The 14080-nt window shown below is 41.0% G+C and overlaps 1 protein-coding gene across 11 annotated transcripts in view; it reads right to left on the minus strand.

Moving 5' to 3' along the window:
* Positions 1 to 2749: 2749 nt before the first annotated feature.
* Positions 2750 to 14080, minus strand: part of LOC119478139 (netrin-G2) — a 73797-nt gene continuing 62466 nt past the window's right edge. For 7 of the 11 annotated variants that reach the window (XM_037752613.1, XM_037752611.1, XM_037752607.1 and 4 more), the window contains 6 exons: positions 12257 to 13885; positions 11452 to 11556; positions 10384 to 10458; positions 8418 to 8585; positions 6334 to 6468; positions 2750 to 4686 (listed from right to left, as the gene is read on the minus strand). In XM_037752613.1, coding sequence (XP_037608541.1) covers positions 4463 to 4686; positions 6334 to 6468; positions 8418 to 8585; positions 10384 to 10458; positions 11452 to 11556; positions 12257 to 13885 — 2336 coding nt within the window. In that variant the 3' untranslated portion in view covers positions 2750 to 4462. The remainder of the gene's footprint in view (positions 4687 to 6333; positions 6469 to 8417; positions 8586 to 10383; positions 10459 to 11451; positions 11557 to 12256; positions 13886 to 14080) is intronic. The other 4 variants (XM_037752615.1, XM_037752608.1, XM_037752616.1 and 1 more) reach the window with 4 other exon arrangements.

Here is a 14080-nt window from a genome sequence, read left to right on the forward strand (position 1 = left end):
TATGAATCAGAATCAATCATTATAATCCAATTATATAGTGTATGTATTATTCTTAAATGGGCCATTCTGTATAACGAGTAGGCCTACTTAGGCTTACTTGTGGTACTTTAAGTATTTTAATATTTTTGGACTTTTACAATTTTGAATGCATGAATTAATCTTGTAACAGAGTATTTCGTACTTAAAGCGTCAGTAGACAGAATGTTTTTGGCATCATTGAGCAAAAATTCCATAATAACCTTTCAGCATATTGTAATTCAAGTGTTCTGATAGAAAACTAGACTTCTGCACCTCCTCATGGCTCTGTTTTCAGGCTTTAGAAAATCTAGCCTGTGACGGAAGACTTTGGCCAATCACAGGTCATTTCAGAGAGAGAGCGTTCCTATTGGCTGTGCTCCGGCTGGTGGGCGGTGCTTGGTATTTCCTCAACATCTCAACATGGCTGCCGCGTCACAAACTTTCTCATTTTACAGCTAAACAGTACGCTACAAGATGTTTCTGAAAACATTTTATGTGAGAAATAGGCATTACAGGAACAGAATATTGATTAATATTTGATCAGCGCTGCCTAGTTTGACTGTTTGATCGGAGTTAGCAAGTGATTGACAGCTGCTCAGAGACGGCAGGGCTCCAGCTCGGCTCTGATTGGTTGCAGATGCCATTAGGAGCACTGGAGGACACCGGAGGACACAGAAGCACATGAGTTTTTTCAGATTACCTGTCTCACTGTCAGGATATAGTGATCGTTTTATAAAAATAACTTTTTTTAATCATATTTGCTCCAATTCTACCCACTGCTGCTTTAAGCAAAAGATAGGAGTGCTTCTTCCACCACTGGATGGATCTTATAATCATCCAAACTGTATCACATTCCCCTTGGTCACAGGTATGATGTTTGTACTGTATATCATCCATCATAGTACAGTCAGTCATTACTGCATACAATATGCTACTGCAATACACTTTTTGACTACGAGCACTACCTGCTATTTGATCCACAATAAAATGTATTCCTTCTTTACATCATTTCTCGTTGTTCTACATTCATAAACTATTCCCTCCCAAGCCTCAGTTCTTGACACCATTCAGGCTCAGAGGGGATGAGCCCTACACACAGAATAGCTAATACAGGAACCACCAGCTCAGAAAACAGAGAAGTAATACAAGAATCCCTGTCTTGTCATTTCTCACAGGCTTAGTCTCTTTTCTTTTATCTTTGATGTACACTGTATCCTGGTGTAACGCTGCATTCACATCTCTTTATCCACTGTGTACCTGGGCTGACTCAGCAATTGAACATTTCTCAGTGAAATGATGTTATAGTTTTGCTAAGGGAAAAACAAACAAACTTGAAGGACATTTCTGCTAAACACAACCTGTACAGCCGATTAGACTGTTGTCAGGCTATTACATAGGTGTTATCAGTTACCCCATACATGTGGGTCAATAGGGGCCTACTACACCCACTTGTAGGTTTTATCATCTCTTCACTTGGTCGATCACCAAAAGAAGGTCTAAAAGAACACGCCAGCGACCTCTAGCGACCTTAGTAATTAAAACACAGGGTTGAAACCAAAAATGTGTAGTTGGCTTTGTGTTTGTAGTTATTTTAACCGAAAACACAAGTTTTTTTTTTTCTAAACCTAAAGAAGTTGTAATTTTGTTGCCTAAACCTAACTGTTTTATTGCCTAAACCTGAAGAAGTTGTAGTTTTGTTGCCTAAACCTAAAGAAGTAGTAGTTTTGTTGCCTAAACCTAAATAAGTTGTAGTTGTATTGCCTAAACCTAAAGAAGTTGTAGTATTGTTGCCTAAAGCTGTTTTTGTTGCCTAAACCTAAAGAAGTTGATGTATTGTTGCCTAAACCTGTTTTTTTGCCTAAACCTAAAGAAGTTGTAGTATTGTTGCCTAAACCTAAAGAAGTTGATGTATTGTTTCCTAAACCTGTTTTTGTTGCCTAAACCTAAAGAAGTTGATGTATTGTTGCCTAAACCTGTTTTTGTTGCCTAAACCTAAAGAAGTTGATGTATTGTTGCCTAAACCTGTTTTTGTTGCCTAAACCTAAAGAAGTTGTAGTATTGTTGTCTAAAACTTAAGAAGTTGTAGTTTTGTTGTCGAAACCTAAAGAAGTTGTAGTTTTGTTGCCTAAACCTTAAGAAGTTGTAGTTTTGTTGTCTAAACCTGAAGAAGTTGTAGTTTTGTTGCCTAAACCTAAAGAAGTTGTAGTTTTGTTGCCTAAACCTAAAGAAGTTGTAGTTTTATTGCCTAAACCTAAAGTTGTAGTTGTATTGCCTAAACCTAAAGAAGTTGTAGTTTTGTTGCCTAAACCTGAAGAAGTTGTAGTTTTGTTGCCTAAACCTAAAGAAGTTGTAGTTTTATTGCCTAAACCTAAAGTTGTAGTTGTATTGCCTAAACCTTAAGAAGTTGTAGTTTTGTTGTCTAAACCTGAAGAAGTTGTAGTTTTGTTGCCTAAACCTGAAGAAGTTGTAGTTTTGTTGTCTAAACCTAAAGAAGTTGTAGTTTTGTTGCCTAAACCTAAAGAAGTTGTAGTTTTATTGCCTAAACCTAAAGTTGTAGTTGTATTGCCTAAACCTAAAGAAGTTGTAGTTTTGTTGCCTAAACCTAAAGAATATGTAGTTTTATTGGCTAAACCTGTTTTTGTTGCCTAAACCTAAAGAAGTTGTAGTTTTGGTGTCTAAACCTAAAGAAGTTGTAGTTTTGTTGTTTAAATCTAAAGAAGTTATAGTTTTATTGCCTAAACCTAAAGAAGTTGTAGTATTATTGCCTAAACCTAAAGAAGCCTTTTTGTGTTCAAATGTGACGTTTTATTCAGCTTTACAACATGTAAGAACATGTTGCATTTAAGTTTCACTTTCACAACGTGGTAGGCATAGTAGGCCCCTAATGACCCACATCTATGGTGCTTACAGCAACTAATAACGCCTATTTAATGGCCTGCTAACTGACGAATCGGGTGTACCTGTAATTGGAACAACTTTGCAAAGGAGAGTTAGAGATGTGGCCTCAGGGTCAGCCGCTCTCTGTCTCTCGAATGTCGTGAATCATTAAATCTCCACCATTTGTACAATGGAGAATATTTCTAATTAGCCCATCACTTGTTCTGTATCTGCAAGTGACATTTTCAGATATAAAAAGCTCTTTGCAACTTTTATCAGAATAAAATAATTTATATTCTCTTGACAGAAAAAGCAGTTCTTTGTGATTGTCAGACAGACTGCTGGAATAGTCTGTTTGTAATTATGAGCATTCAATACCATGGCCAAAGTGAATGAAATAGATCAAATAGATTACTTTTTTTTTCATCCCACTGGAAAAAAAGAAGATGTTAACAGCATATAATCGCGGACATTTGAATGAATGAAAAAAAGTACAAGCAAGAAGGCAAATAACAGTCATATTTACTGCAAGGTTTACACTCAGTGTAATAAAATGCTCATTTGGAATACTTGTAAATGTCATTTTTTATAATTTATTGTAACTCCAAACAAAAATAATTTCTACAAAAAATATTCAAATAATGTCATATAATATTGATACGTGGTCGATATCTTTTCTCTCTCTTTTTGGACTTCTGATAAGTTAAATTCTGTTAAATTCTGCTTCCTGAATACTGTGTGAAGATTAAATCTCGCTAAGTGTGGCAACAATCACTCATTCCTATAACAACCATAATAGTGACTAAATTTTTTAATAATTCGTAACCCCCTGGATATTATATAATCTGTATAATCTCAGCGACTGTTAGTGGGCACATTAGATACAATGACTGAAGATATAATTTTTAAAAAAAGAATGCAGCAGAAATAGAATAAATGTAAAATCAAGTATCATCTTTTGAAATGAAACCTGGTTAATATACTATGTAGGCCTCAGCAGCAGGATCAAATGGGCACCTCGCCTCCCGACTCGTCCGTCGTGTCGAGTCTGACCACACGCACGTTGGCCGTCAGTCAAACGGAGGTGAGATCCTCAACTCAACCAAGAAAAAAAGAAAAAAGAAAAAGGTCCTTGTGGGTACAACAGCCATTCCCTTTGAAGTGAAACAGTGGTGATTTAAGTGTTTAGTTTATGCTTTTTGGTTTGATGCACATTGCTCCAGCTCAGGAATAAAGGGAACAGTGGTTGGTATGATTATTTCCCCCCTTCGTCTGCATCTTTTTTCTCTGAGGTCGCTCCCCTTTTTTCCTTTGTTTGTCCTTCTCACACCTGAGCACACACTCAGTATCATAACAGTCCTTTGAGGTGTGTGTGTGTGTGTGTATATGTGTGTTTGAAAGGGGCTAGTCAGTGTTGTGTGAGTGTGTGCGCTTTCGCAAGTGCTGCGGTGTGTGTTCATCGGGTCCACGACTGAGGCGGCCCTAACCCACTGTGGGTCACGCCTCGCCTCGCGTACACACACATATACACACACTCTCCTCGGTCTGAGGGGGTTTTTATCGTGGCTCAGTGGGGAGTTAACGTGGCCAGCAGGTGGGCTAGCAGAGTGCAGAGCAGCAGGGTGGCCGTGGTAAGGTGCAGGGAAGAGGCGGCGTTGCAGTCTTTGCCCGCCTCGCAGCGGGAGTGTTGGCACAGCACCCCTTTAAACTCTGGAGGGCAGATGCACTTCTGGCTCTGGTAGCACGTTCCTCCGTTCTGACACAGGAGCATCTCCTCGTCGCAGACGTTAACTGTGAGCGGAGACGAAGGCAGACAGACAGAGAAGCAGAGGAAATGCAGAGGTAAGGAGAATGAGAGTTGGGGAATAAAGAGGGCACGGCAAAGTGACGGAGTGACAGGCAGTAAAAGGATAGTGGGGGAGTAAAAGAGCACAAAGACGAAAGAAAGATGTACGGCGAGGAGAAAGACAGGTGAGGGAAAATAAGGAGGGGCAATGTTAGGAAAAGCATGATGGGAAATAGAGATGCAGGGGGAGGTGAAGAATTCAGGGCAGAAAGAACAAAGTAGAAAAGAAAGCAGGAGGAAGGAAAGAGGCAAGATAAATTCTCCAGTCTTTGCCTCAGGGACAACAACAGGTAACACCTGCCTTTTTCTGTTTTTGCAGTTCTTTTCTCTGTTTTTCTTGAGCCTGCATTTTCTCAGGGTCAAGTTAAAATCATTGTCTCAAACCCAGCAGAAATACACTGCATGGGTGATATTTATTAAGTAATGCTATAAAATTAGGGCTGTCAATTCGAGTAAAATATTTAATCACTATTAATCGCATGATTGTCCATAGTTAATTGTGATTAATAGCACATTTTTTTATGTTTAAAATGTACCTTAAAGGGAGATTTGTCAAGTATTTAACACTCTTATCAACATGGGAGTGGACAAATATGCTTGCTTTATGCAAATGTATGTATATATTTATTATTGGAAATCAATTAACAATACAAAACAATGCCAAATATTGTCCAGAAACCCTCACAGGTACTGCAGCCCAACAGGCAACAACAGCTGTCAGTGTGTCAGTGTGCTGACTTGACTATGACTTGCCCATAGAACCCATTTTCATTCACATATCCGGAGGTCAGAGGTCAAGGGACCCCTTTGAAAATGGCCAAGCCAGTGTTTCCTCAACAAAATTTAATTTATTGGTTGGTACCAATGGATTCCTTAGGTTTCTAGATTCATATGATACCAGTATCTTCACTCTAGCTTTAAAACTGAGCCCGCTGCTACCTAAAAATCACAAGTTGCGTTAATGTGTTAAAGAAATTAATGCCATTTAAAACAAATTTGTTAACACGTTATTATCGCGTTAGCTTTGACAGACCTATATAAAATGCATTAGGAAAAGCAGAGAAGTAGTTGTACTGCTCAAGATACTTGACCTAAAAATGTACTGAGAGGAAATAGAGAGGATCACGCTTCCATGACAGAAAGTAATTACATGAGCTAACATGTTTTATTACACCAAAGATAATTGGCTCCGTTGCATTGGAGTATGTGGAGTAAGATGTCAAATGTAAAACATACTATTTACGACAATATGCCCCATATTGTAAGAAATAAACCCACAGTCTGTGCAGGTTTAATATGTATGTGTGTGTGTGTGTGGAGGGTCTATGTGAGACTGAGGCCTCACTAGATGGTAGATGGTAGAGGAAGGCCATTCCCTGTAATGGGGTTAAAGAGTGACAGGGTCATCAATTAGAGGAGCAGCTGATGCTGCTAATGAGCTACATGATCTATTCCCCCGGGAGTAAAGAAAACATCGGGTGATGCACACGCTAGCTACAGTAAGTGGCACACTCGCAAAGGTCCTGGAAGGCTGCAACATGTGTTCATCCCTGGATTTTTCAGAAATCAAAAATCGTCCTCCTTATACTCACGGTAACAGCCTTGTTTCCAGTAGTATCCAAACAGACAGTCGTCACACTTGGCCCCCGTGGCTCCATCTTTACACTGGCAGAAGCCTGTGCCGTTACACCGGTCATGAACAGAACCCATCTGGTTGCAGTTGCACTCTGAAAAGAAGAGAGGAAAAAGAGAGAGAGAGAGAGAGAGAGAGAGAGAGAGAGAGGCATTTAGAATAGGGATTTGACCTAGAGTTGAATTAAGTTCAGCCCAAAATTTGCGCATTTGTATGCAGACCACAGATTTGTCTTTTGGTATTGATGCCTTTTCAGAGCTGCAGTGCTGTGTAAGGTGGGGTTTCTTCAAAGACGTCCCAATATGCTGCAGAGATTCAGACCTGAAATTACAGCCCTTTTCAGCCAGAATTATTTTGTGTTTTGCCAACCATGCACCAGAAAATTCAGATGCAATGTGTGTTTATTTTTATATATAGAACTCACACAGATAATGTGATACATATCTGGAATGAAAAGTAGTGCGGTTTAATAAATCACATTGCATTTTGCATGTGGCCGACTGTTGCGTCACCTCACATCGCCTTTGTCGTGGCCGACAAGTTGCACTCGAACACACCGCAAAGACTACAGCCGACGGACAGTTAGCACGTACGTCCTGCATTCATCATTCAAAAAGGGATCCCGGCCACTATCGGAGCCCAGTTCTGCCGATAACGATAGTTTGTAGAACGTCCTGTTGGTGCCGATTAATCCAAACCAATTAATCTATCTACCTCTAATATTTATTATCAGAAACACCCTGAACTCTCCCTCCCTACCAATCACAACAACTTGTATATTTTTGTCGTATTGAAAGTGCGAACTACTTACTAAGATTAATGTCAGACAGATTTCCCTCTTTCTTTCAAATAATAAATTACTCATATTTCCGCAAGTAATTATCATTACAAAAACATGTTATTTATAGAAGCTGACTGATATCCAGATCAGTGGAAGCAGATCAGAGACGGTAAAAAACTGCAGAGCTGCATATCTGCACTGCATCTGTCAGTCGACTGAACCAGAGTCAGTTCACTTCAACCCACGATCAAATTAACTCATTTATAATAAAATTATAAAATATTCATACAAGCTAATTACACAACCACAGCAATGCGGTTGGTATCCGTGTGTTTGCGGGTCATGTGCATTAATATTAGGATTGTATATGAGCCACTGAGAGCGAATAAGTAGCTGTGTGCAAAATGCATTAGTGTTTGGGATGGCAAGATGTCTTGCTCTGGAGACGCGTGGTGTGAACTGGTTTCTGTTGCCAGTGTGCTGGCAGATGAGCTAATGGGGCCTTATTTGTGCTGACTCCAAAGCCTGTGTGCGCCCCAACCGCCACGAGTTTACCCTCCAACCCCCTGTAGTCCACCTACAGATGCATCCAAAATCAACACCAGATTTTAGCTCCACAGCTATGCAAACTGTGTGGCTTCTTATGAGGACATGGCCTTAATAAGACTGACTCAAATATTATAACAGTTGTATGTTTTTTTTTTTAAATCATTTTTGCTTGTTATTTTTCTAGATTTGAAATGAAGTGTTGCCTTTCAGCTTAAAGGGTGCTTGAGGGTGTTTGCATGTGTATTAGTCGAACAATGTTGGACTTCTAAACCTTTTTATACATACAGTAGCTCCCTTAGATTAAGGATAATACTGCAGGGCAGTGAGCCTAAACACGTAAATGTTTTTATGTACAAACAATGGAAAGTTATTGACAGACAGGTGAAGATCTGGAAGAAGTGGTGATCTTCACTTTAAAAAAAAAACATCCGAGTAGACACAAACCGTCCCCCTCCACACACTCCACTACCACACTGACACACACAGACACACACAAACCATCCCCCTCCACACACTCCACTACCATGCTGACACTCACACACACACACAAACCGTCCCCCTCCACACACTCCACTACCACACTGACACACACGCACACACACACCCCGTCCCTTTCCACACACTCCACTACCACACTGACAAACACACACACACACACACACACACAAACCGTCCCCCTCCACACACTCCCCTTTTTCCCCCTGCAGACTGACCGATGCAGACGCTCTCATCATCCAGTTCGGCAGAGGCGTTGCGGAAGTATCCCAGTCTGCAGTGTTGGCAGTTCTGGCCCCTGGTGTTGTGCTTGCAGCTGACGCATGTGACGATGTTCAGGTAGTCGATGTAGCTGCAGCGGTTGGAGTGGCCGTAGCACTCACAGTCTGAAAGAACAGAGACATGTTTCTTTTACTAGAGGAACGATAGGCAGTCAATACTTTGGATAGGGTAGTATCTTTTTAAGCATTCTCGTGGGATTCTTCAGGGACAGTGGGAAATGATAAACGACTTGCACTAACAGATATGTCTGATGGTTTTAGTTTGAGACGTCAGCGAACAAATGAATGACTCTGAGTGTGTTTTATGACTTGCCTTTCTGACTCTATATTGGTTCAATAAAGACAGACCACTCCCTCTCCATTACTACACTCACAGGTTTGCTGAGTCTGCTTCACTGGGCTACACTGATTACTGATGGGAATTCCACTATCTTGTGAGTGTTTGTGTGTGTGTGTGTGTGTGTGTGCATGCTTGTTTGTGTATACTGTGTGAGTACAGGCATGTTAATTGTGTCTGGGAATTTAATTGCATTACCAGTTGAGTAGATTATAAGCTACAGAATCATAACCAAGGGAGTTTGAGGTGAGTGATACTGTACAGTAGGTGTTTTCCGGCTGCACCTGACACCACGAAATCGGTCCGACACCACTTAACCTCATAGAAAACCTCCACCGCCTTTCCTCTCTTATTCACTGTTTGTTCATCATTTCCACAGTCTTAAATTCTCTTTCATAAAGCGCCGCACAATCAGAGCTCTTAATTAAATTTTCCCTTTGTAATTCATGAATTATCCGAGAGGATTTGATTGCAGGTTTTTACTCCACATGCTCGTACGCTTGATAAATTAAGACTTCTTCCATATTTCACACCCTCAAACCAAAGCTAAAAAAAAAATAAAGACGCTGTGGAGAATGGTGTAAGACCTTTTTGTATAATTTTTCCTAAGAGGGAGAAATGAAAGCCTGATATCATTTACCGTAGGATCTGCATTGTGCAGAGGGTTGCAGCATGTGTTGCTCTACATTTTCTCTACGATTATCTTGGCTGAGGACGGTACCTAATTAAGGTTTTATTAAGCTTTAGAAGTTGCCTGCAATAGTGTGCTGCAAGGCATCACTGTCCTCTAAAGAGGCGTTTACCAGGCATGTTTATGCAAATACACATTTAAATGCACATTAAAAAGTCGGAGTTTAGCTGTTTAATCAGCCGTCACATTATTATTTTATTATTGTTTGGTTGATGATACCAGCTGAAATATTAATGAGCTGGTTTAAAAGGAAGCCAGCGAGAGCAGCGCCATAAAGTGCCTCTCTCAGCACTGAGGAAACCATGCTAGCAGTGGGGGAAGAACTGCCTAATTAAATATAAATGGCCAATTACTCCACAGACTAGAGAGGCGATGGGACATTGTTCCACAAATTAACGTTACGAGTCAAGATGCTGCTTTATTGGTGTTTATCAATTGTGAATTGTTAACTGTGAAAGACGGTTCAAATTGAGCGAAAGTAAGAGAGGTGCCTGCATCAAAGAGTCTCTGAGGTTGAAGGAATAATGGTACATTTTGCTAACAAGCATCCTTTCAAAAAAATCAATAAACAGGAATGTCAATGTCTGCAATTGTCTGATGGTTTAATATGAATTTAAATTCTCAAGACTTACCTTGATCATGCACATAAAGCAACCAAGAGGGAGTTGCATGGGGAAAGAATGAGCAAAATGAAACACATAAAACATGCAGTGAAAGGAATTTTTCCACAGGTTTTTCTGCTTGAAAGACAGCATCCGAACTTAAGTCAAAAGACAGGAAGAGTTAACAATCCACTGATCAGAACCAAAGAATCCAGAGGATTTAACCAAGCTCGAGTCTCCAGGCTGTATCTTCAGACCAGGTGCTGCTCTTACCTCTGAAATCATCGTATATGATCCCAAACAACTGTCTGGCCTGGGGCTCTCCTGAGATCAAGAGTTTCAGAAGCCCTTGAGGGATGAAGGAATCTTTGTTTAAGATTGATCTCAGCATCATTCATTCTGCTACAGTCATCTACGGCACTAACTATACCTTCACACAGCTGGGGCAGGTATAGGTGAGCATCAGTACTACAGAGAGGTTTTATGGATTAGGCGGCTGGGATTCCCACTAGAGTCTACCTTAAGGAAGGGGATTGCTTTGTTCTATAAAGCTGAAATAATCTTCACCTAGTGCAGTGTTTCTTAACTGGTTGGATGGAACCCAAAAGTCATCCTCAAGATTTTTTTTACAAGAGTCTGTATGCAAGGAAGGAACTACTGTAGTGCTGCACATGACTCAAATATGGTTTGACAGGTTAATATTTGACTTTTTTTAATATCTGGGGTGTACTACTGGAAACTGACATGGCTTGTTTTTAAAGCAAATCATTTTCAAAACACTCCAGAAAGATTAACTTGAAAGTTCATTTTTGACCTTGGAAACTCACCACAGTGGATCTTGTGGTGAGATAGCTGTTCTGGAGCTTTTGATCATACATGGTGTGATATGATCGTTTGTGTCCAGATTGTTTTGCCATCTCTGCTGTTTCCAAAGCCAAAAATGACCTCCCAATCTGGAAATGGAAATTGCTACATCTACACTTCCATGACAACTGGGCAAACTTCATCTGTTGAAGAAAAACTGTTGTGGGAAACGTTCGGGATGGTTTTGTCTTGAAGATACTCCAAGTGGGTAATTCTTATTATTTTCCCTGAAAAATCATACAGACCTATTAAACTTTGCAGCCTCAGGTGAAGAAGATGAATAAAAAATGTCATTTTGAACATTAAACCAAGAAAATGATGATCAACCGTGGGCTCAAATGATTCAAATCACCACATTTAATGGAGCTATAAATGCAATACTGTATCACCTATTAACCTCATCATGATAGACTTTGGGTCCCAATGAGCAACCAGTTATGAATCACTGTGCTACTACAACTCATCTTCAAATTCTACCTTTCCGTTTCTCTCTTGCTCTCTCGTCTCTGTCTTCATCCTCTTTCCCAAAGGTGTATTTCGGGGACCCGTGACTCCCTCTTTCCCACTCAGGTTTGTGGTGCACTACAAAGAAGCAACAACTTGCAAATCAATCTGTATTGACGTAGCACAGATTATCTCTGGCTGTTTTACCAAACTAGAAAGAACAACTACTTACAAGACAACAACATCCAATGAGTTGCTAATATACTGTAGATCCTGTTGACATATATTGTAATTGACTAAAGCAATAAGGTTAGATGCTTATGGGTATTTAGATCATTAAATATGTTTGTATTTTATCTTAAAAGTATCATCCAAATGCTCTGACTATCTTTAATCAGTTGATCAGACAGGAGGATATTTACAGTAAAACTTGAAAACAAATTATTTTGATGCAGAAACTACATTGTGTTTATTTCAAGAGCATTTTCAATGTCAAATTCATCTCCGTTGTCTAGTCTACCCATTTTTCCCACTTCTCCCTCCTGTCTGTTTTTTTTTATTTCTTGCCCTACAGTGTCAGTCATCGTCTCATTTAGAAAATATGGCGCTACAGTTGGTACCAAATTAAGATTTTGCCTTGTAGCGCATGTTGACTGACAGGGTATCATGTAGTTAGAGATAAATTTAGATACATTTGTTGTTTCCTGTTTCAGTTTTTCACAGTGAGCAGCCAATATTAACTCGCGATGAGAGTTTATGTACTGCATATTTACTGCACCACAAATAATCTACTGTAAATCTACAAGAACATTAGCACCCCAACATATAAAAGAAATACCTTCTCCGTGCCCATATGAGGTCGTTGTTTTGTGGCCATGAGTCTCATGTGAGTGTCCATGAGTCTCATGTGCGTGTCCATGAGTTTCTTGTACGTGGCCATGAGTCTGATGTCCCTGGCCGTGAGTCTCTTTTGTGTGGCCATGAGTATCTTGTACATGGCCATGAGTCTGATGTCCCTGGCCATGAGTCTCTTTTGTGTGGCCATGAGTCTGATGTCCCTGGCCATGAGTCTCTTTTGTGTGGCCATGAGTATCTTGTACGTGGCCATGAGTCTGATGTCCCTGGCCATGAGTCTCTTTTGTGTGGCCATGAGTATCTTGTGCGTGGCCATGAGTCTGATGTCCCTGGCCATGAGTCTCTTTTGTGTGGCCATGAGTATCTTGTACGTGGCCATGAGTCTGATGTCCCTGGCCATGAGTCTCTTTTGTGTGGCCATGAGTCTCTTGTGCGTGGCCATGAGTCTGATGTCCCTGGCCATGAGTCTCTTTTGTGTGGCCATGAGTATCTTGTACGTGGCCATGAGTCTGATGTCCCAGGCCATGAGTCTCTTGTGCGTGGCCATGAGTCTCTTGTATTTGGCCATGAATCTTTTGTACGTGGCCGTGAGTCTCTTGTGCGTGGCCATGAGTCTTTTGTACGTGGCCGTGAGTCTCTTGTGCATGGCCATGAGTCTCATCAACGTGGCCATGAGTCTTTTGTGTGTGGCCATGAGTCTCTTGTGCTTGGCCATGAGTCTTTTGTACGTGGCCATGAGTCTCATCTACGTGGCCATGAGTCTTTTGTGTGTGGCCATGAGTTTCTTTTATGTGGCCATGAGTCCCTTGTGCATGGCCATGAACCTCATCAACGTGGCCATGAGTCTTTTGTACGTGGCCATGAGTCTCTTGTACGTGGCCATGAGTCTCTTGTACGTGGCCATGAGTCTCTTGTGCATGACCATGAGTCTCTTGTACGTGGCCATGCGTCTCTTGTGCATGGCCATGAGTCTCTTGTACGTGGCCATGAGTTTCTTTTACGTGGCCATGAGTCTCTTGTGCATGGCCATGAGTCTCTTGTGCATGGCCATGAGTCTCTTGTACGTGGCCATGAGTCTCTTGCACGTGGCCATGAGCTTCCCGTATGAGGCCATGAGTCTTTTGTGCTTGGCCATGAGTCTCATCAACGTATCCATGAGTCTCTTTTATGTGGCCATGAGTCTCTTGTACGTGTCCATGAGTCTCTTGTGCGTGGCCATGAGTCTTTTGTCCGTGGCCATGAGTCTCTTGTGCGTGGCCATGAGTCTCATCAACGTGTCCATGAGTCTCTTTTATGTGGCCATGAGTCTCGTGTGTGTGTCCAGGAGTCTCATGTGCGTGTCCATGAGTCTCTGGTACGTGGCCATGAGTCTCTTGTACATGGCCATGAGTCTTTTGTACATGGCCATGAGTCTCATGTGCATGTCCATGAGTCTCTGGTACGTGGCCATGAGTCTCTTGTACGTGGCCATGAGTCTCTTGTACGTGGCCATGAGTCTGATGTCCCTGGCTATGAGTCTCTTGTACCTGGCCATGAGTCTCTTGTACGTGGCCATGAGTCTGATGTCCCTGGCCATGAATCTGATGTCCGTGTCCCTCAGATGTGTGGGAAACTGAAACACCACAATTGTAATTGAAATAACAAGCAAAAACATCCTATGAGGTAAAATGTTATTTGCTGTCTTTTTGCAACCTAAACAACCAATAAAGCATATCAATCTTTTAAACATATTACTCTTGTCTTTCTCTTTTCTTTCAATCACTCAATACCAAATTTAGATTTAGCAGTATAACTTGAGATCACTGTT

The sequence above is a fragment of the Sebastes umbrosus genome, chromosome 19, assembly GCF_015220745.1.
Source record: "Sebastes umbrosus isolate fSebUmb1 chromosome 19, fSebUmb1.pri, whole genome shotgun sequence".
Classification (NCBI taxonomy): domain Eukaryota; kingdom Metazoa; phylum Chordata; class Actinopteri; order Perciformes; family Sebastidae; genus Sebastes; species Sebastes umbrosus.